This window comes from Dunckerocampus dactyliophorus, chromosome 1 (genome assembly GCF_027744805.1).
Source record: "Dunckerocampus dactyliophorus isolate RoL2022-P2 chromosome 1, RoL_Ddac_1.1, whole genome shotgun sequence".
Taxonomy (NCBI): domain Eukaryota; kingdom Metazoa; phylum Chordata; class Actinopteri; order Syngnathiformes; family Syngnathidae; genus Dunckerocampus; species Dunckerocampus dactyliophorus.
Window position 1 is genome coordinate 51,467,475 of NC_072819.1, and position 22,471 is coordinate 51,489,945.

The 22,471-nt window shown below is 44.7% G+C and overlaps 3 protein-coding genes across 5 annotated transcripts in view; 1 reads left to right on the top strand and 2 right to left on the bottom strand.

Annotated features, from left to right (window-relative positions):
- Nucleotides 1–33: 33 nt before the first annotated feature.
- Nucleotides 34–11,115, bottom strand: LOC129187569 (zinc finger protein 654-like). 3 transcript variants are annotated; one of them, XM_054787050.1, is made up of 10 exons: nucleotides 10,934–11,115; nucleotides 8,228–8,373; nucleotides 7,996–8,077; nucleotides 7,742–7,850; nucleotides 7,083–7,285; nucleotides 6,865–7,001; nucleotides 6,635–6,776; nucleotides 5,520–5,801; nucleotides 822–5,427; nucleotides 34–727 (listed from the first exon to the last, which is right to left on the bottom strand). In XM_054787050.1, the coding sequence occupies exons 1-10, from the start codon at nucleotides 11,057–11,059 to the stop codon at nucleotides 717–719; spliced, it is 5,844 nt and encodes a 1,947-aa protein (XP_054643025.1). In that variant the 5' UTR covers nucleotides 11,060–11,115; the 3' UTR covers nucleotides 34–716. The 3 variants fall into 3 exon arrangements, with proteins under 3 accessions (XP_054643025.1, XP_054643017.1, XP_054643037.1); XM_054787042.1 differs by having other exon boundaries at nucleotides 7,715–7,850; XM_054787062.1 differs by lacking the exons at nucleotides 7,742–7,850; nucleotides 7,996–8,077; nucleotides 8,228–8,373; nucleotides 10,934–11,115 and adding an exon at nucleotides 7,368–7,435.
- Nucleotides 11,116–12,700: 1,585 nt separating this feature from the next.
- LOC129187620 (gamma-glutamylaminecyclotransferase-like) lies at nucleotides 12,701–14,244 on the top strand. The gene is made up of 2 exons (XM_054787163.1): nucleotides 12,701–12,800; nucleotides 12,937–14,244. The coding sequence occupies exon 2, from the start codon at nucleotides 12,957–12,959 to the stop codon at nucleotides 13,428–13,430; it is 474 nt and encodes a 157-aa protein (XP_054643138.1). The 5' UTR covers nucleotides 12,701–12,800; nucleotides 12,937–12,956; the 3' UTR covers nucleotides 13,431–14,244.
- The window catches only part of LOC129187577 (FERM, ARHGEF and pleckstrin domain-containing protein 1-like), a 60,645-nt gene continuing 52,352 nt past the window's right edge, over nucleotides 14,179–22,471 (bottom strand). The window contains 5 exon segments of the mRNA XM_054787074.1: nucleotides 14,179–17,393; nucleotides 17,474–17,625; nucleotides 17,707–17,814; nucleotides 19,459–19,622; nucleotides 20,728–20,840. Coding sequence (XP_054643049.1) covers nucleotides 17,318–17,393; nucleotides 17,474–17,625; nucleotides 17,707–17,814; nucleotides 19,459–19,622; nucleotides 20,728–20,840 — 613 coding nt within the window. The 3' untranslated portion in view covers nucleotides 14,179–17,317.

Here is a 22,471-nt window from a genome sequence, read left to right on the forward strand (position 1 = left end):
CTCAATCATGTGATGCGTAGGAAATGACCTGTGCAGTGGAGCAAATCCTGTATTCAAACAAAAAAAGAGCAAACGACAACCTCTTACACTTGAGCTGAGGAGAGAGCGTAGAGCGGTTGAGTGCACGCTGCCCCCTAGTGGCGGCATCACAGATTAAATCATGTTAGTAGCTTAAAGGGATAGTTGGAATGTTTTCACATCCACTTGTATGACACCAACGGGAGGGGTGGGGGGTCACCATTGATGTACTACACTGCTGATGGGGGGGTGTCCTACAACTTCATGTCAAAATACCTCAACTATCCCTTTCAATTAAAAGCAAAGCCTTTTGCAGCAATTTTGAATGTAAGCAATGCCTTTCACTGGAACATTGTTCAAACAGCATGACAAGTTTATGAGAAGAGTGCTAAACTAAAAAGCAAAGCATGTTTTATGGCTTACGATGGCAGTAAGTCCAGCACTGCTCCACGGGTAAAGCATCTGGAATCAGTGCTGTGGTTCCTGAGCAGGCACTTCAGTACAAGCTGCTCTGCAAAAACCGACTGGAGTTCTATTTTGTAGGCCTTTAATGGAATGGCTATTTTCCATTATTTAAAAAAAAAAACGTGTCACCATCTGGCAAGTCCAAGACCCTCGAGAGGCTTCAGGTTCCAACCACCATTCATACACGGTCCAGTCAGTCCTGCAGCCACTCGCTTGGAATGGAGGCGAGTCATTCAACTATTCCCTGCAACACAAAGATTACAGCTGCTTGGCTTAGTTGGTTTCATTCGGCTGAAAAGAATCGGGGTGAAATATCCTGATGTAAACGTCACGCTCACCCTCATCATCAGAGTCGAAGCCAAAGAGGCTGGAGCAGCGCTGGAGTCGGAGGTGACTCTGTAGCTCCTCTGCACCGCTGAATGTCGTGAAGCAATTGACGCACCGCTGTCTCTGCGGCGCGGTGGCGACACTAGCTGCTACTGGCGAGGTGTTTGCGTCAGACGACCGGACGGACGATGCCTCCTTCCTTCGTTTGGGCATGGTGATGTACTTCTCGTCGAGGTAGACTGTGGGAGGCGCCCGCATGTGCTTCTTTCCGTACTCTGCCAACGTGTCCATGCACAACGTGGAGATTTCATCCTGATTTGCTTTCTGAGAGGGATGGCGCCTGCTCACCGCACACTTCTTGTGTACGTGTCCCTGCTCGCCGGCGCAGCTCTCCAACGTGTCAGCCTTCCCTTCACTTTTAGACTCGGTGGCTATCTGAGTGGAAATGCTTTGGACCGGATGTGGACTTTCTTTCTTGGCGGTCTTTGTTTCACCTTCTTTCTTAAGTCCCTTGACAGCTTTGTTTCTCCTATCCTGGACAGCCGTTGACTTGCTCCTTTTGGAGGCTGAGCGTGAATGTTTTGTGTTTTTAGGTTGAACATTCGGCACGGTGGAACCGGAGCCTGCACCGGTTGCATCTGAAGGCTCTTCCTTCGACTTCCTTTTCAAACTGAGGCAGTCTGGGGCTTCGGCTTTCTTTTGACCACCTTTCTTCCGATGAAGTCTTTCTTGTGAGGAAAGAGATTTCTTCTTTTTAATGACATTCTGCTTTGTATTGCCAGGAAGACAATCCGCAGGGCTACCTTGGCTTGAATGTGTTTTCTCTACCTTTCCCTTGTCATCACCAGATGTCCCTGCAGCCACCAACGTTGGCTGGGCTAATTCCTTTGAAGCTACCGACACTCTCGACTCTACCAAAGGACTTTTTCTTGGTGTAACCTTTTGCTTCTTTGCCTTACTGGCACCTGAAGAGTCAGTGTCTATTGAAGCACAGTGCTTCTTCACGTTCTGGGATTTCTCAGTAGTGGGGACCGGATTCTGGGATTTCTCAGTAGTGGAGACCGGATTCTGGAATGCCCCAGTATAGCCTTTGTCTGATGCCTTGTTTTGTTCAACTTGACTGCTCTCAGTGCTCTCGCTCAATGATTTTTTGGACTTTGCCTTATGGTGAGGCATGTCTGCCTTGCTGACGTGCTTTTCTTTCATTTCTAACTTGCCAACAGTGGGAGACCCTGTCGCCTTGAGGTATGCTGCAGGAATCAGAGAGGTTTTGCCCTTTAGACTTTCAGCCTTTTTGCCTGCCGTGGTGTTTTCATCATGTGCTGCTTTCCTTGACTTTGGTGGACGCCCTCTTCTTCTAGGAGCTATCGTGTTCACGTGTACCTGTTTTTTCTTGAACCTGTGTCTCAATTTGCCCCGATGTCCCAAGAACGGTATTCTTGAGCTTTTAGCCACCATCAGGTTAGCCTTCTTTGTTTTCCATTTCCTCAACCTCAAATTGAGGCCGTGATTTCTTGATGGGGTGGTGCTCTCCTTGTTGGAGAGATTGTTTAAAATGTTCGCATCCTCTGACTCTTTTCTGGCTTCCAACTCTTGTTCTACCGCAGATGTTTTGACATCGGGAGGTGGAACGCTGGTGTTTGTTTCTGTCGAGCTATGAGACGCATGCCCCCTTAATGTACAAGTGGCCTGGCTCAAAGTCCCTTCCGTAGTTGCGGCGACAGCCTTTGGTTTATCCTCGTCTGTTTTCTTCACCTTTGTGCTGTTAGGTTTATTTTCCGTCTGTAGATCCCCACTCTTTATTGGCTTGGCGGGTTTGGAAGCATAGTGCTCCTTTTCATGGAGGTTCAGTGCCCACAGACAAATAAATAGTTTTGAGCAACCGGGTAAGCAGCACACTGCCTGCAGTGGACTGTGCTTTCTGGTGTGGCGTCTCATTTCCATTCCCGTTTTGAATCTGGCAGTGCAACCCAGATGGAGGCAAGGATGCCGAGGACTGAGCCGATGTCTTTCCACGTGATGCTGAAAATGTTCAAAACTCCATAGAACCCTCATGCATATACTGCATTTACTGTTTGCGACTTGGAACGACAGCTCTAGAGGTCTACTGTCACCGTTGTGACGCTCCAGGGCATGGTAGAGGAGTGCAACGCGGTTCTTAGAGAGGTCTGTAAACCAACTGCATCCATCTGCTGGGCAATAAACTTTGTCTACAGGCTCTGCCTTCTTCTCTTGCATTACCTTTACCGTGTCCTTCTTTGAACATTCCAGAGGTTTCTTCTTCGGAACCGTTGACACAAAGGAGTCAAAGGTTTCTGCATTATTATGGTTCGCCTTGCGCTCACCTGCTTCTGTGACCTGCGGTGGATGCGCATGCTTTCCTTCACCTTTTGAGGTTGCCCGTTTCATTTGGTCAGGTTGGTTGTTTTTGTCAATGTGTCCATTTACTTTGTGGGTGGGAGATTTGCCGGCTGCGTGTTCAGTTCGTTGGTCACCTGGTTTTCTCGTTGATCGCAAACATCGAGCTTCTGAAAAATGTCCATCTGGCGGGGTGACAGATTTGCTACGGACAGAAGACTTCCTCAGTCTCCTGCTACTGTGACTGCCTGATGTCCTGTTGGGGACCTTGGCTTTGGCAGAGCTCTTGGGTGCACAGGAATCTTTGGTCTCGGGCACGCAGTCTTGTTCAGCTTTGTTCATGGCAGACTCCTTACTTCTTTTTAGCTTTTCGATATGATCAGACAGGTGCATCATGGCCAGGAGGTCGTCTTTGAACATGGACCCACAAAACATACACTCATCCTTGCGGAAATGGAACATTGCGTGCACAACTACATGTCTACCCTTGAAAACCTTCTGGCAAAATGTACAGCAGTACTCCAACTTGGATTCCTCCGATTCTACTTCTTCAAAGTCATCATCATCTTCCTCAACATGTGCTGACCTTTCTTCTTCTTTTTTATGTTGCATAGATTCAGGGGTTGCTGGATCTGGCACTGTTCGGCTGGAGGCACCGGGGACATTGTGTTTATTTTGAAGCACCGATGTTGATGACGTGGTGGGAGAGGCTGTAGGACGTCTGTGATTCTCCGTGTCTTGAAGTTTAACAGGAGGAAGCTTGGTGGCCATTTCTGTTTCTAAGGTACATAAGTCATTTAGATGAGTACAAGGTTTAGGAGTTGCATTCATCTCAGCGTCTTCGGCCTTGTCGGTACATTTTTTGCCATTTTCTGAATGAGAATGAAGTGATCTTAGCTGTTGTTCCCCATCTATGTTGCCAAGAGCTACTCCACCTCCTGTGTGGGGAATATTAATCGTACTGGAAAGGAGACACGGTGAGGTGTACTCAGGTCCTTCTGTATGACTGCTTTGTGCATTAATGGAAGCTTGGGTGGCTTTCCCTGCTGCTGGGCTTTGTGAAGCAAATGTCACCTTCATCTCAGAGGGTTCTTCAGATGTGGCCACGGTGTGTGGGGTTTGATCTGTGCTTTGAGAGTTTGCAGTGTTACATAAAAACATAGAATCCGTTATTCCAACCGGCTTGTGAGAAGGAGCCTCTTCTTGAATCTCCCTCTCTTCTGTGAGCTCTTTTGCTGACATATTATTTTGTTCCGAACTTATGCCATTACTTTTTTCACAAAGACCTCTAGGTGGTTCTTTGGGCGGACTCCCGTGCGCAGAGGAACGCGTAATTGTTGATACGGATCCATGAGTATTTGACCCGTTACCTTTTCCTTTGTGCCTCTGTGCATAGCAGTGCAAATGTTGCACAAACATAGCCGCGTCCCTCGCTCTGAGGACAACCTCTTTACCATGCAGCACCTTCACCAGCTGAAAGGGGTCAGGAAGCTTGACTGTGGGTTTATAAAGGAGCATCTGAGGGTAGCCTTTCTGTCTGTTGCAAGTATCTTCACTGAACGTTCCCAGCAGCTCATTGTCTGGTAGGGACAGCTCCAGGATGACTTGCGGAGCTGATGCCGGTTTAACAGAGGCCGCATCAAATTGTTGCTCGTGCGTGGTACAGGAGTTTACGGATACTTTGGGTTTTACATTGTTCTTCAGCTGACCCGAGTCAGGCCTCCTCAGGGCAGATGACTGGTTCTGTTTTTTACGCTTTGACTCTTGCAAAGTACCGGAGTCTTCCATGAGCCACTTGGGTTTCTGAATTGTCCGTTTTGGGGGATTTTTTTCAGACAGTCGGGTAGCTGGTCGTAGTTGCTCATACCCAACATCATGGATCCTGTCAAGCTGCCAAAATGAACGTCTCAAAGGTTGAGATGGTTTCTTTGCATACGGTGACGCGTGGTTGCTCTTCTTTTTCGCAGCGCTGTCATCAGTCAATGGCCGCAACTTTAGTCTTTTGGACACCTCCTCAACGCTACTTTCCTTGCTGTGACCTTCTTTATGATTGCGTTTCCTTGCTGCTCTGTGGTCGTCTCTCTCTCCTATTGAGGTGCTGGAAAACTCTTTGGCACAATAGTTTGTGACCCATGTTTCCGCCATAATTTCTTCTAGGGCAGTGTCAAGCACCTTCTTACTCATCAGCTTCAAACAATTGGTCCGCAACGTAATGAGGTTCCAAAACTCAGGGTCAAAGTAAAGGTCCTTCTTCAAGACCTGCGTTAAAAAAAACCAAACATATTTGACTTCTATTGATACACTGAAATATACCAAAAAGTGAGCATTGCAAAACCTCTACATCTTTCTACCTGCAGGGTTTCAAAGCGGATCTGGTTTCTGATGGGGCTGTGCTCAACGTGGTACTCCTGGTCTGGAAGCACGTAGAGCAGATACACCATCTTGTAGGCCTCCACGCTACGCTCCAGAAAGAAGACCAGGAGCGCACATGCCCGGCAGACTTCCAGATCGTTGGGCAGGAGGCCAGCGATGGTTTTATAGATCAGCGACTTGGTGATTGCGTTACACGGGAGGCAAGACTTCAACGCATTCGCGCAAAGCTCCACGCAAAACTGGATGCCGTCTTCACCCAGCTGGCAAGACAAACACACACGGCTGTAAAGGCAAGTACAGTGGTGTGAAAGTGTTGGCCCCCTTCCTGATGTCTTGTTGTTTTGCATGTTTGATGAGATCATCAAACAAACTCAAATATTAGTCAATGACAACACAATTCAACACTTGATGCACTTTTTAAATCTAACTTTTTATTATTGAGGAAAAAAATCCAAACCTACGTGGTCCTGTGTGAAAAAGTGATTGCCCCCTCGTTAGAAAACATAACTTAACTGAGATCTATGAGTGTGGAAAAGGTTATAAAGCCATTTCTAAAGCTTTGGGACTCTAGCCAACCACAGTGGGAGCCATTATCCACAAATGGCCAAAACAAGGAACAGGTGTGAACCTTCCCAGGAGGGGCCGGCCAACCAAAATGACCCCAAGAGCGCAGCGTCGACTCCAAGAGGTCACAAAAGACCCCACAACAACATCCAAAGAACTGCAGGCCTCACTTGCCTCAGTTAAGGTCAGTGTTCATGACTCCACCATAAGAAAGTTCCAAGACCAAAACCACTGTTGAACAAAAACAACATTAAGACTCATCTCAATTTTGCCAGAAAACATCTTGATGAACCCCAAGACCTTTGAAGACCTTTGAGAAAATGAAAAAGTTATTAGCTTTGCATTGTTTTCTCCCTTAATAATAACAAGTTTGATTGAAAAAGTGCATCAAGTGTTGGGTTGTGTTTACATTTGTTTGATGATCTAAACATTGAAGTGGGACAAACGTGCAAACAAAAAGCAAATCAGGAAGTGACCAAAAACTTTTCCACACCAGTATAGATCCAAAGGTGCCAACCCGCATTCTCACCTCTTGCAGGACAACTCTGATGAAAGGGAAGATTGAGTTGACGTTGGTGGCAGACAGCATCAGCTGACGGCTTTCCTCCAGGAAAGCTTGCTTGGAAGTATTCAGTCGATTGTGAAGGTTGCTCCACACGAACACAAGCTCGCTGCACAGGGCCACAAAGGGTGATGTTGAACTTATTGCTTCATGGTCATACGCTACGAAAGAAAGGAAGCCATTTCAAATCTGCTCACCAGATATAGTACATGTCGCCCCGGGAGAGCTGCTGGGAGAGGAACACCTGGCACAGGGCGAGCAGCAGCTCATTTGTTTCCTCGTACTCCAAAGCACAGATTATGTGCACCGCATCTTTCCCGCTAAGGTCGGCGAGCTGAAAGAACAAGAATTCAGGCAAGAATGAAAGCAATGCAACGTATGCATGCCACACGATGACAACATTCCTCGCACCCACCTCTTCACGCAGGCGAGCGTGCTGCGATGACTTGTAAAGCCACGTGAGGTAGACCTGGAGGAAGAACAAGTGTTGCCCTGCTGTCGGATGTCGAATACACGACTTAGCCAATGCTAAACCCTCGCTGACTCGCTCACAGGATAAAAGGTAGCGCACCCGGAGCTCGAAGAACACCGGCAGCTCAGAGCTGAGGCACGCATCCACTGAGGAAAAGCAAAATCACGTCACATAATTGCCCTACAGATTATTGACGATAAACGACATTATTGTGGGGGCCGTTTTTACATGAGGGGGAGATGTCCCACAGCTTTGGGCCGACTACGGAAAAGGCCCGGTCTCCCCTGGTCTTGGGGTGTGATATTAGATTACAAGTATTGAAGGATGACACCTTGCTACCCACTCACATAAGTAGCGCTCTCCAGCCACTGCACGCTGCATGTTTACGATCCAAAGACAAAACTTGGCAACATAGCGAGCTAGCAAGCTATGTTGCTCTGTGGAGCACGGTGCAGTTTGAGGTCGGTATCAATATCGGCAAAAGAACAGATACTAATGTGAGCAGGTAACTCATTTTTACGCCAATATTGTTTGATCATATCGCTCACACTTCCCTGACACTAAACACCACCCACCTTCGTCCTGGGGTAAACTGGACTCACTGAGTATTGCCTGCAAGGTCTGACTGGCCCAGGCGCCTCCAGCCCGTATCAGATGGTCCACCTGAAGTAAGTGAACATTCTGATACCTTGCAAGGGCCAAGTGGCATTCCTGAAAAGAGAACCAGGACATTATCAGTGACACATATTGGCTGCATGTGGATCCTAAACACCAAGAAATGTGCTCATCAGACAAGCCGCTTAGACAATGCATATTCCTCCTCTCATGCAGACCCACACAACTCTTTGCTATTCACCTGGAATGTATTGCGGAAGCGGAGCAGCGGCTCTTGGGGGAAGTCTTTTTCAGCAAAGAAGAGCAGCAACTCAAACACACTCCTGTGAGCAGATAAACATTTACCAAAGAAACAAGCAACACTTCTGAGAGGAAGACCATGAAGATATTTGCATGCTCCATAAAAATGCAGGAATAGAAGACAGAGTTGATGCTAAGAACGGCACCCTCTTTGGGGTCCACTTTGTACTTACAAGGCCAAGCTGCTGAGTGTGTGAATCACGTGATCGCAGCTCGACGTGAAGGAGGACGAGGCCTGAGTGAAGTGGTAGAGCGCCTTCTCCAGGATCCTGAGCCGAGGGAGTGGCACCTGCCAGCGAGACGCATACTCTTCCACCAGCTACACGGGGACACGACACAACAGGACGTGTGGTCATCTGCAGCCGTTCATTTTTTGGAATATCATCAAGTTACGCCCCCATCCCATCTTTGGCAGGTAAGCTATTGCGCCTCAAAGCCGCTTGCCACTCGACTCCACCACCCGCAAGAAGAAGACAAGGCAACACCACCAGGCAGACATGTCCACGCCGTACCGTCATGTTGGACATCGGATATTGGGCTCCGTAGCTACTGCGGGGGCTCCCCCTCGCCGTGTCATGGTGCGGGGAGCTACGTGTGGCGGCCAGTGGTGGGCGGGGCCACCCCACTGGCCATCTAGACATTTCAGGTATCACCTTATTGCCCCCCCATGTGAGCAAATGATGATGGTAAATGGCTTTCACTTGTATAACTCTTCTCCACCTCCAAGGCACTCTAAGCTTTGACACTGCTAGCACATCTACATACTGATGACGCAGCATCAGGAGCAACTGGGGGTTCAGTATCTTGCCCAAGGATCAGGGATGAGCTCCAAGTTAAGTTAGCATGTGATTAAACGTAGCTCCCAAGAACGACGCGACATGGGCACGTGAATGGACCAGGGCAGCCGCGAAGCTTTAGGAGTTGTTTGTGTTTGATGTTCAACTAACAGTGTGCATCTATAAACGCGAGTAACCTGGTTATTTGTCATTCATTCAATGCTAGACGCTGTTTGCACCGTGATATCGTATGCATTGTGTGCCTCAAGCATCGAGCCGCCGAGCTGGTTGCTAACTGCTGAGCTACGTTAGCCTCGTCAGCATTGCCACCAATTCATTATACTGTTAGCATGCTAATTCAAGGTGTTTAGCGCACTGCTGATAGCTGAGAGGCTACGTTGCTATTCCTTTGTATTTATGTCTGTGGGGGGCGGTCGCTGTGTGACTGGCCAATCACAGAGCATGAAGAGTGAATAAATAATGAGGATTCTCATGACGAGCCGTATACTCGTTTCATGCTCGTATCCAGCAAAAATGCACTATCTGTAACACTCACTCGTCTCCAAGGAGTATCTGGCTCATCCCTACCAAGGATACTTGGACACGATCACAGGACGCAGGATGGAACCCACAACATTCAGGTCATGGTAATGGTCTCACCTTGGCCACCCCAATGAAAAATGTCTGGCTCCGCCACTGCGCACACAGGAAGTGCTGCTCTAACCATTGGTTGTTTATATAGGGACCGTCAATAAATTACTATTATGCTGAAGCAAGTTTGTTTAAAATGGAAAATGTCATATTCTAAATCACACCACAAATTGATCTGTCACCATGTCGAATGATCCGTCCTACTCTAAAAGTATTTTGCACAGCCATTTTTTCCAATTTGATCTTTTATTGGATTGCAGGTCATGCTGTGTAATAAAAAGTACATTCAGCTATACTATGCTTGCATTATTTTGAATGCGTCTGTGTAGGCTCTCAGTCGTACAGGAGTTGTCCATCGAGGGAAAGGCTTCTTGAAACGTCATCTGTACTTCTGTGAAGAATGTGTCGGACGTTTCGCTCCTCATCCGAAGAGCTTCGTCAGCGAACTAATAAGTGCTGGTAGCCAGCACTTATTAGTTCAGAGGCCTAAGCTAGGCCTAGGCTACCAGCACTTATTAGTTCACTGATGAAGTTCTTCGGATGAGGAGTGAAACGTCCGACACATTCTTCACAGAAGTACAGATGACGTCTCAAGAAGCCTTTCCCTCGATTATTTTGAATGCTTTGAAGAGCTATTTTCATAACCATATTCAATTCCACAAATTCATGTCTGTAAGAAAACTAAAACAAACAACAAAAAACGATTGGTACCAAATCGGATCGGCAAGACTATAAAAAATCGGATTGGATCGCAAGCCAAAAAATGTGGATCGGACAATGCCCGATGATATCATTCCGATACTCTGCTGCCAAGGTGACATACAGCCGCTGGATGGCTATCGATGTTTGCTTTTGTAATGTTCCATTTTGCAACATCATGCCGATATATTTCGTTTTATTACACAACTGTGGTACATCAGGTAAATCTATATGATTCAATAGTTATTGTTATAATCAATCACGTTCATTCTTAAAACGAAATCGAGGACTTGGCCGGATTTCAAAGTTTGGCTAATTGATGACTATTTGATTATAGCAATTACTAATTTGTAGACAACCCGCATTTCGGGGGTAAATACCGGGGACCACATGATCACCCCGGCAAATCAGCAAATAATAAATGACAACACACAATAAATGAGAAAATTAAACAATCTTTCGAAGTTTACTAGTAAATTCGTGCTAGCTTGCTCAGGCGAAAAGCAGCATTAGCACGCTAGCTGTTCAAACCAGCAGTTACCAGTATGATGTTCGGCACGTCTTTGCTATTATGTATGAATGTAAACACTCGTTTGGAAACAATGTTTGTTTGTAAATCAGGTACATACTCAATCTTACCAGACCATGCTAACAAGCATAGCGGATAATGCTAGCCTTCCAGTTCTGGGGGAGGGGAGTACGCTAATGCTAACACCATCGACAACACGAACAGCGTCGGCTTCGGCACCGTACCTTGCAATAGTCGAGGCAGAATCGGTTGCCGTTTCCCCGCAGCTCATCGCTTGAGTAACGACTTATCAACGTCTGTAACTGTTTGTCAAGCCCCGCCAACTCGAACACACTGCCCTCCTCCGCCATACTGGCTGCCCAGCCTCGCTCGTAGCAGCCCAGCTACACAACACACATCGCCCGCATAGTTGCCAGAGCTCGCGAGAGAAACACGCAGCTCCTTCTATGAATAGTAGCCCAAGAAAAGGGGCCCAACTGGCAACCCAGCACATTGGGTGAAACAGAGGCCACTTGTTAACAGATTTTGCACGAGCCACAGCAAAATTATACTGAACACACGTCACATATCGTAAATTGACGTGTATTTTAAAACTCTGACAAAAAAGATGAGCATTTTGCATATGCAACCGCAAAGAAAATATAAACCGAACGTCAACACAGCCACCAAAAAAATGTTTTTAAAACTTAAAAACTTCTCCTGTCATTGTCCTCCTTGTTCCTCTTTAACACAGAACTCGCATATGTTAAAAAAAAATGCATTAAGCAGGTGTTACGTGGCTGGGTATCGTTTACATATCCAATATCTGGTGCCAAATCGGTACTTTTGACAAGCCCCTCACCGTTTGGTGGTGCCCAAACCGGTAAAGGACAGCATATAGATTTTGTCCAAAAAACAGAATTTTCTGATATGGTATTTTAAATACTTCGATAATAAATAAATTGTTAACTTAGTAATAAATTCCCCAATTTAAAATTCAATCCACAACATTTCCCACCTGAGTACAGATCCAATCCTTCAGTGCTCTCTTTTTCTCCCACTCATTACATTTTTCCATTTTCCTCCATTTTCAGTCACTTTCTATTCTTTTCTGTCAATTTTATTCTGTAGCGTAGTTGTGCATGCGCCATGTGCGTGTTTGGGGGCGTGCCCTAGACGGCATTCATTGGACGCGGCAACAGAAATTATTGCGCTTCATTCTACGTCTGGCATGCGCCGATGTAGAATCAGCAGGGCGGATAGTCACCGCCACATTAACTTTATTTCGTTAAAACATTCCATGTAACAACGAACATACGTGGGTGATTGTATTATTTTGTTAAGATTGTTAAATTATATCATTATTATTCCTTGTTGTTGTATTTATAGAGTAGCGAGGGGAGGATAGTGTATAGTTCTGAGCCCAGCCGCCCTTGCATGTTGGAGTTACAGCCAGCCTGGTAGTAAGTAAAAGCGTAGAAGAAGAAAAACAGGAAGTGTTGGCAATAAGGTAGCCATAAGATAGCTATATAGCGCTATTTTGTGGCTGTTGTGTTCTCAGTCATCTTGCGTCCTTGTTATTCGGCCAACATTATAATATATTGTTAATTCGAACATGTAATTGAGGGTCTTATAAAGATTAAGATGAACTCGGGAGGCACTTTATTGACACCCAACTTCGTCTCACTGTCACACTCTACAAGAGCTCAAAGACAAACAACATACTTCTGGCCTTCACAATAAAAGCAGGTTGTGTTTCATCCCGAACAAAATAAGAATCTCAGAAAAGTATCTTACTTTCACCAATACGTTTTTGAGTTATATTTTTCCCGAAATATTTGTCAAGTGCTTTAGTCCGATTAAAATCGTGATAAAAAAATTAAAGACAAAAATCACAAACTCATTCAAACATCTTGAAAAGTATCGGTATCACCATTTAGAATTCCGGCCCCGCATGTACCTGGTATCGAATCGATAGAAAACTCATCAGCATAGGACAACCATAAGTGCCGCCTCTTCCACGTCTTAATACGCATGCCCAGCCTGCCAAATTTGTCTAATCCGGCGTCTGCGGTCGACAAGACGTGCCAACACCTTCGCCGTTCACTTCAGGTAAAGTTTGTCACTTTCCCAGTGTGTTTTAACAAGCTACCGACCGGAAGTGTTTCACGTTAAAAGCGGTTAGGTTGCTGACGTGAAAGAGCACATATGGGATGTTCGCCCAGCGTGTAATGTCGTGTCATTACAGAAGGTTCCCACGCCAGCATCATGGCTCTAGTCTTCGTCTATGGCACCCTGAAGCGGGGGCAACCGAACAACTTCTACATGACCGACAAGCGCAACGGACACGCGTGGTTGCTGGCCTCAGCGGTCACAACTCAGACGTTCCCCCTAGTGATCGCCGGCCAGAACAACATCCCTTTCCTCCTCAACATCCCGGGTCAGGGTCACAGGGTTCACGGCGAGCTCTACAAAGTGGACGAGGCTTTGCTGAGATTCCTGGACGACTTTGAAGACATCCCCGACATGTATCAGCGAAGTCCGGTGACGCTGACGGTGGAGGAATGGCTGGGCCCGGCCCACGAGGAGGAGCTGGCGCCGGGGAGCGTCACTCAGGCGTTTGTGTACAGCACCACCACGTACCAGCCCGACTGGCCCTCGCTGACTCACTACGCCAACTATGACTCCCGTGGCGACCATGGCCTGATCTACGGGGGCCGCGACACAACTCAACACAACTAACGCTTGTGTCTTGTGTAACCGCAGAAGACCAAGATACGTTTTACCTCAACTGTCGCAGAAATACACCACATAGAAGCTTCCCAGTGTCTAGTGAGCACTTTTACTGGGCTAGCGATTCAAGCACCAGCCAGTCGTTTACAGTACAGTAGATCCGGGGTGTTATGTTTCGTGACCACCAGTGAATACGCCCATAGAAACGTCTAACCCTCCTGCTGGCTGGGCTTGGACATTATTGTCACATTCTGATCAACAATTGCAACAAAAGTGCCTATTGTAATTATTATGTGCAATCCAGCGCCACAACTCTCCCCCTCTCTTCAATTGCCGTTGTTCACTCGTGACACACTCCATCTTTAAGCCCTCAATCTGCCCCACACACTCACGAAACGCATTTCAAGTGTGGAATGTAGAGCCACTCGCCACCGATGAAGGAATTTATAGCACGCGGTGTGTTCGAGGACCGCCGAAGAAAAAACAAAATCGCAATGTTTGATGAAAAACCACAAGCGGTCAAGTATAAGAACATGAACGGCTTACTAACGGCGTGCATTTGACCTCTTATCACGTGTTTATAAATGATTAGCGACTTATGGTGACCGAGATGAGTTTTCCGCGGAAAACATGTCCTATTTTCTGAGAAAATCTGACAACTTGCACTCTTGATTTGAGAATAAACTTTTATTTAAAGTTTATATGAAAGAGTTGTCTATTTTTATGACAGTGAATTTACAGCTTTTATGAGCCACGACAGAGGTAACCATCACAATGATTCAGAAATTAAAAATGACATCATTAAAACATTTCACTCTGTGTGCAGTGAATCTATACAAAAGAGTTTCACTGTTGCAATAAATTAACTGTTCATGGGTACTGAATTCATTCAGATGCACCTGTACAATGAAACAAGAAAAACTGCAACAAAAAAACAGCAAAAATTGTGAAAAAAAGGTTGAAATGATGATGCTAATAAACGCTAATGGTGATACGCTGTGTCGCCTACAAAACAGGATATTGGACAATTATTGGAGAATCCGGCGTCCAGCCGTGTCTTGTTCAGGAGTCGTGACAGTGTGGTGGGTCTTTAGCTAAAAAAAAAACTTCCCATTGCTGCCTTGCCTAAATTCTTACAAAACAAACACTTTCAAGAGGAAGTAACCGAAAGCACTGACCAGCGGTTAACGATCACACCATATGTCGACTTCCTGAAGTTGCGACCTGAAAAAAAGGCCTCCTGGAAACAAGTTTATAGGAGTGGAATAAAATTAAACCAAAACACACCAAACTCAAGATACGGCACTTCCACTTCATGTAGAACAAGAGCACAGCAGTCTAAACAGACTAGACAAGAGCTGTCCTACGGAGTGTTTGGCCGTGAACACATCAATCCTGCTGGCATGAGAGGCAAACGTCTTCGAGGACAACCTGAACCGACCAGTTGCGATCGATTCAATGCCCTGAGAATACAGTGAATGAATAGTGTTCTTTGAGCGCTTCTTCTGTTTTTTTTTTTTTTTTTATTACAGCAGATGAACGCGGGTACACGCCGTGCCTGGCCCTTTAAGAAGTATTGCACTGTGGGAAGTTGAGTGTTTCTCTTCCCTCGTTCTGGCTGCACCGCCCATTGTTTTCTGCGTCGTGATTGGCTGTAGACCATTGTCAATCAATCTCCTTCGTGCCGCCCCGCATGTCTCCTGTGTCATTGCTAGCTTGCTAGCTTGCAAATGAAGCTTCGGTTCGAAGGGGGACGTCAACAATAAGTTTGAACAAGGATACAAAACGCTATAGTGCAGGCGCCAGGACGAAAAGGCACGGTCACAGGAGAAAAAAAAGGCGTTCATCTTGTCATTACTTATGTTGATCATTAAAATTCACACGATGGTTTGAACCTCTTTGACAGGGTTTAAACAAGAGAAAATGTGAGAAAATGTTCCCGCCGGTCTGAGAAAAGTGTATAAAGTGTATTGTGAGGGCTTTTACAGTCTTAAAGCAACAATTGGAAACAAAGTTGACGCTACTAATAACAAAGCCAGCTGAGATGACAATATTTGCACGTGAAAATAAGGGAAATGTTGCGGAATGACGGGAAATTGGGCCGGAACACTGCTCTTATGCTTTGCTTCTGGAATAACAACATTCGGCAAATGGCGCTTTGTTGTCGTCTTTATTAGAAAAAGCAACATTTGAGATTTGCCAAAAGAAGAAAAGTCAGGTGAAGGTGAAGAGAAGGAGCCATGGAAGAGTTACACAAAGCAGATCATTTCACAGTGTATCAAAGTTTTGTACAAAAGGCTGCTTACAAAATATGAAAGATATTTCTCTGTTAGAAAGTGTCGTTGCATGACATGTAGCCACGCCCTACAGTATACTGTATGCTGGTCCTACTGAAGACAACACCACGAACCGGGACCACGACTCTTTCGCGGTTTTTTTGAATATCGTATGAACGTGCATTGTGTTGCGCATCCTTGTGGTGTGTTCGAGCCATCTGTGGGCGCTGTGCTGCACGTGTGTGTTAGTGTTTACTACTGCTACCACTAGAGGGGGTTGTATACTCACGTGAGAGTTCCACCTGGTCTCAGTATGTGTTCACGTGCCTGTACCAGCATATTAGGAACCCACGGTAGACAATAGCCGGCTACATATAGAGCCACAACGGTCCTGATTGAAAGGAGAACCCGCCCGTTGTGTTCTGTGTCCTGATTGGCCGTAGACAATTGTCAATCCCTCAGTCTCCTTTGTGCCATTTCCTGCTGTGGCAAACCAGCTAACCGCCAATAAACAATAGAAGAAGCAGCAGCTAAGTGGCTAAATGCATCTTAGGTTGAAAGAGTAGGAGCGTATTGTTAAAATTAACTTGCGTCTTTGCTCGTTTTTTCCCCCATTCTTGCTGTTTCTTTCTTAATTTTCCAAATATTGAAACTTTATTTTGTTTAGTTTTTCATATTACGACTTGAAAAAAACAGCATATTTTTCCTTAATAGCTCAACTTTATGCTTATGACTTTATTTTTCCTCATAACATTGACTTTGTTCCTGTAAAACTGCGACTGTTTTGACTTTATTCTCGTAAAATTACAGCTGTCCTTTGCCATTTACACTGTCATTTTTTTTTTTAATTTCCAACTATTTCAACTTCCTTTATGTAAATTTTGTCCTCATAATCATTACTTTATTTCCATCATATTTTGACTTTATTCTCGTAATGCAATAACTTTTTCCGCAACCTAATTTTCCAAAAAACGACAACTTGATTTATTTTTTTGCTTCTCATAATATTACCATTAAAAAAACCAGCCTTTTTTCTTTAATCTTTCAACTTCATGCTAGTGAAATGACTATTTTCCGTCACAATATTGTGAGTTCATTCTCGTAAAATGACACCTTTTTCTTGTCAGATTACAAATAATATGTTGGCTTCATTCGTGGAAAATTACTGCTGATTTTTCCATTTTCATTGTTTTTTGTTTTAAGTGTCCATGTTAAATGAAGTGCCGTGGGCCAATAAAGAAACCACCATGGGTCGCAAAAGGCCTCCTCCGGCTGCGCTTTGGACACCCCTTACGTAGAGGCTGTGCACACGAGAGAAAATCCAAAATGCATATATATATATAAAAAAAATGTCTGGAGCAATTTCAATGACCGCTAAAGGGCTCTAAAGTGAAAACGACATTGAAGGCCTGGAAAAAGCAAGCCTCGTGGTTCATGTCGGGGGTGTTTGTGAAACATACGTGCGTGACAATAATTTTGCCTGAAAGAGAAAAAAGGAAATTGTCCACCAGGCGGTGCAGAAGTAGGGCCTGCGAGCGTGAGTCAAGACTACGTACTGATGACATAGACACCAGGGATACGGCGTCCGTCGGAAGTCCCTGTGGCGGGAAGGCACCTCCGTCAATAAAGGTCTTTCCTGGTGCTCGGCAGGGAGCGGCTGGCAGAGCAGGTGGCGCTCCGGATGACCTCCATCCACCTGGCCAAACACAGACACGGTTGCTTCCCAGCCACAAAACACCACACGACTTTGCATCCGATCACTCGGCAATGACGCACCTGTCGAACGTGTACTCGCTCTCCGACCTGAAGTAGTAGACGTGGGACTTGAAGTGAAGTTTGAAGACGTAGTCCTTGTGGATGTTCTCACCCTCGGACGGGATGGTGACGGAGTAGCCCAGCAGAGGAAGGCTGGCCAGAGGGTAGTCGTCCTGCCGGGAACACCTGGGTTACGCCGCCATCCGGTCTTATCTGAAACTTCACAACTACTGCTCGTGTTTGTCCTCTCAAACCTGATGCGACTTGTAGAAAAAGAGGCTGAAGTTGGTGAAGACCACCCAGAGTTTCTGCCAGCCATTGCTGTTCTTGAACTTTCTCAGCAGGTTTCCTGACAGTTGGTTCTAGAAGCACATGGCGGCGTGAATGAAGACAAAAGTATTTCATGGAAAACATCCACGAGCGCGGGAGCATACATTGTGGACTTGAAGTTTTGCGGTAGTACTGCAAATTCCCGTCTATGAGCCGCTACTTCTTAAACTTTGAACCCTGCGGCCGATGGAGGGATGGATGGATGGAGGGTTGGATGGATGGATATACAGTACATGGCGTGGGGGAGGAATGATCTGCTCATTCTATCAGTGGAGCAGGGCAGTGACAGTAATCTGCCACTGATTAGTGCTGCGGCTAATTTATGGCCAACTTCTAATCTCATGACATTTCCTTCACTCCAGAACTGCTACTAATCGTTGAAATACTGTGCCGCTGGCGGGTCAGTGAGGAAACAGGGAGCTCTTTCCTTGGCAGGAGCCAATCGCAAGCTGTCAGCGCACTCACGACGAGCTTGTCAAATCGCAGGTCACGACTCCATGGAACAGTCTGACTCACGGTGTCATCTTACTAAGAACGCTAAACTCAGACAGCAACTTAACAAAAGGTATACCTGGCAAATATACAAAAATGTACCAATCTGAGTTCAAAATGTGGGAAAAAAGAACTCTTAAAAGTTTTTCCGTAAGGCATTGCATCTGAGCAACGCATTCAATGGGGCTCTGCAATGACGTCAGCCTCCTTCTGGGCTCCTCTGGCTCCCGCTGGTGCACAGTGGCATCGTTGCGGCACCATCCATCCATTTCCTATGCCGCTTATCCTCCAATGAAATGACTTTTGGAAAAACTTTAAAATGTTTATTTTTTTGTCATTGTACTTTTATTTTATTTTTATGTACCTGTCTGAGCTCCTGCAGCCCCCACAGCCCAGGTAGGGCCCTGAGGTCTGCAGACAAACTGCTGCTGTCTGTCCCCCGCTCTAGACTTACCACTAGAAGTGACAAGACGCTTTTCTGTGGCTGCATCACACCAGAGATGCACAAACACCTGTAACACAAAACCTGCTGCAAACCTACCTCTTTTCACTGGCATTCAACAAAAACTTTTATTTTGTATATTTTATGTGGCTAAACTTGCTTGTGTGTGTGGTTATTTTATCACTTGATTTTATTTGTCATTGTCTACCCAATCCTGGTTGTTTTAAAATGTGTTATACAAATAAAATTGGATTTGACTTGATTTTCAAATCGTATTGGTGCATGTTTGTATACTTCCTAGCTACCTTGCGAGTGTTAAGTTGCTGTGTGATGATTTTAGTGTACATTTTCATTGTATTTATGCCTTATTATTGGAATGGGACGATTCATGAACATGTTTTATTGCGCAATTGAGCATACGCTACTTCCTGGGGAAGCTGTGGTCCTTCAACATGTGCAGCAAGCTGCTGGAGATCTTCTTCCAGTCTGCGGTAGCCAGCGCCCTGCACTTTATTGTGGTTTGTTGGGAGAGCAGCACCAGCAAAAAGGACATAAACCGGATGGACAAACCAGATTCGGAAAGCCAAACAAGTTATCGGCACTCAGTTGGAGGCGTTTGTAACAGTGAGAGACAGGAGGACTCTGAACACACCGCTCTCCACCACGGATGTTGTTGCGAGAAACGTTGTTTGCTTCCACCCGGCAGGCCCGGCGAGAGAAAGAAAAGGAGAAAGCGGGATACCTCCACGGCGACGCTGAAGTCCACCATGGACACGCTGGTGCTGCGATGCCAGCACACGTGCACGGTGGTGTTCCCGCGCTGAGCTTGGCGCTCCAGCGATGAACGCGAGCCACACCGCTCCTCCTCCGACTCCCGCTCGGCACCGCCGCCGTCCTCCGGCGGCTCTGGGAAACGACAGGCAGGTGACCTGGACGTCAATGCTACTATACTGAATTCAAAAGACCCGTACTTATTCATACTGCGTAAAAAGTCTTCATTCATCGTCTGTTTAAAAAATACAAACTAAAGGATTTTAAATGAATAAAAAACATGATACAGCGTATTTATTGTCCAATGAAATACACCGCATAAAAATGAATGCATTCAAATGATTATAAAAAGTCATTGAACTGATAAATGTACAATATTATTCAAAAAATCATCTTTTAAAAAAGAAAGGAAAACATACACGCTGCATAATATTACAGTATAAACATCCTTCATTAGAAAAGTGAATCATTTTGAAATAATAAATAAAATCAATATAACTATACTGTATTGAAAAGAATATCATTTATTCATATTGTGAAAAAAGTTAAGTTAATCAAAAAACAAGACAAATGAAATCATTGAAAACGAATAATAAAGTCCTGATTGTGCATAATTAAAAATATTCTGTATTAACATGAAAACAACATTTACTTATCTTGTTTATGTGTATATTTAAAAATAAATAATTCATCAACTAGATTAAAAGAACAGATTTATTGATATTTGACTATATTATGTGTTTGTATATTTTTATATTACATTAAAAAAGTCCAAATATTACATGACTAAAGTCAAACGTGAATAAAGTCCAAATATTACATGAATAAAGTCCAAATATGACGGTTAATAAAGTCATAATATTACAAAAAGAGACTTTACAAAGATTATTTGAGACCAAAGTTCAAATATTTTGAAAATGACAAAAAAAAAGCAACAGTAAAAATAGGAAAAAAAAGTTGGGTTTTTTTTTTTATAAATAAAAAAATAATTTTTACTGGGTAAAATAAATAAATAAACAAATAAATAAATAAATGAATAATCATTTGAATAAAATTGCAAATTAAACACGTTAAAAAAACATGGCAGTGAGTCATCTGCAATTATAATTTTAAAAATTCTTAAAAAATAGCCAGGAGTTATTTATTATATTATGTATTTGTATATTTTTAAAAGCCCCACATAAATACAAACATACTGTATATCAACTCCATTAAAATGAATGACGTTATTGGAGCTTACTAATGTCAGATGGGCTGGTGGAGAGCAGGTCCACGTGAGGCCCGCTGCTCTGCTCTGCCAGGTCTATTGCCATCCTGATGTCCTCCACCCACCGCTCCATCTCGGCCGCACAGCTGCACACAACCGGCAATCAACTCTGAGGGATCCCTTCGTAACGGGGCTGTCCAAAGAGCAACCCGGGGGCCGTTTGTGGCCCGCGGCACATTCTAAAAGCATCATTTTTCCAAGAAAACTAAAAAAACCCAAAAAGCCAAAAAGAACAATAACAACAACGTAACATAACATAACATAACAATTCCAGGAACAGAAGTTGAAATCTATTACAATGAAGTTTACAAGTATAAGGTCGTAATATTATCAGGGAAAATTAGGTCATTTTAATAGCATAAAGACAGACCGGATTTCTTTTTTTTTTTTTTTTAAAAGTCGTATCGTAATAAAACAAAGCAAGAAATAAACTTGTCATTTTGGGAAAATTAGGTTGGAGAAAAAGTTATAATGTTACGAGAATAAAGTCTAAATAGTACGGCAAAAAAACAACAGCAGACATGCTATGCGACGAGAATAACGTCCAAATATAAAATGAGAAAAATGTGGCAATTTTATAAGAATAAACTGGTAATATCATCAGGAAAATTAATGTCATTTTAGTAGCACAGAGTCGGAATATTCAAGAAAAAACAAACAAAACTAAATAAAGCTGTCATTTTTGGAAAATTAGGCCCAGGAAAAAGTATAATATTCCATTAAAAAAGTCAAAATATTACATGACTAAAGTCAAACGTGAATAAAGTCCAAATATTACATAAATAAAGTCCAAATATGACGGTTAATAAAGTCATAATATTACAAAAAGAGAATTTACAAAGATGATTTAAGACCAAAGTTCGAATATTTTGAAAATTACAAAAAAGGAAAAAAAGTTTTTTTTTTTTTTTTTTTACAAATAAGTAAAACAATTTTTTTTGCTGGGTAAAAAAAAAAAAAAAAAAAATCATTTGAATAAAATTGCAAATTCCATTCCATTCCATTTTCCTCCGCTTATCCGGGTCCAGGTCCAGAGGTAGCAGTCTCAGTAGGGAAGCCCAGACTTCCCAGTCCCCGACCACCTCCTCCAGCTCCACCGGGAGGACACCAAGGCGTTCCCAGGCCAGCTGTGAGACATAATCCCTCCAGCGTGTCCTAGGTCTTCCCTGGGGCCTTCTCCCGGCTGGGCATGCCCGAAACACCTCACCAGGGAGGCGTCCGGGAGGCATCCGGACTAGATGCCCGAGCCACCTCAGCTGGCTCCTCTCGATGTGAAGGAGCAGCGGCTCTACTCTGAGCTCCTCCCGGATAACCAAGCTCCTCACCCTGTCTCTTAGGGTGAGTCCCGCTACCCTACGAAGAAAACTCATTTCAGCCGCTTGTATCCGCGATCTCGTTCTTTCGGTCATGACCCAAAGCTCATGACCATAGGTGAGGGTGGGAACATAGATCGAACGGTAAATTGAGAGCTTTTCCTTCCGGCTCAGCTCTCTCTTCACCACGACGGTCCGGTACAGTGACCGCATTACTGCAGACGCTGCGCCGATCCGCCTATCGACCTCACGCTCCAACCTTCCCTCACTCGTGAACAAGACCCCGAGATACTTGAACTCCTCCACCTGGGGCAGGACCTCATTCCCAACCCAGAGGGAGCAATCCACCCTTTTCCGACTGAGAACCATGGCCTCGGATTTGGAGGTGCTGAGTCTCATCCCAG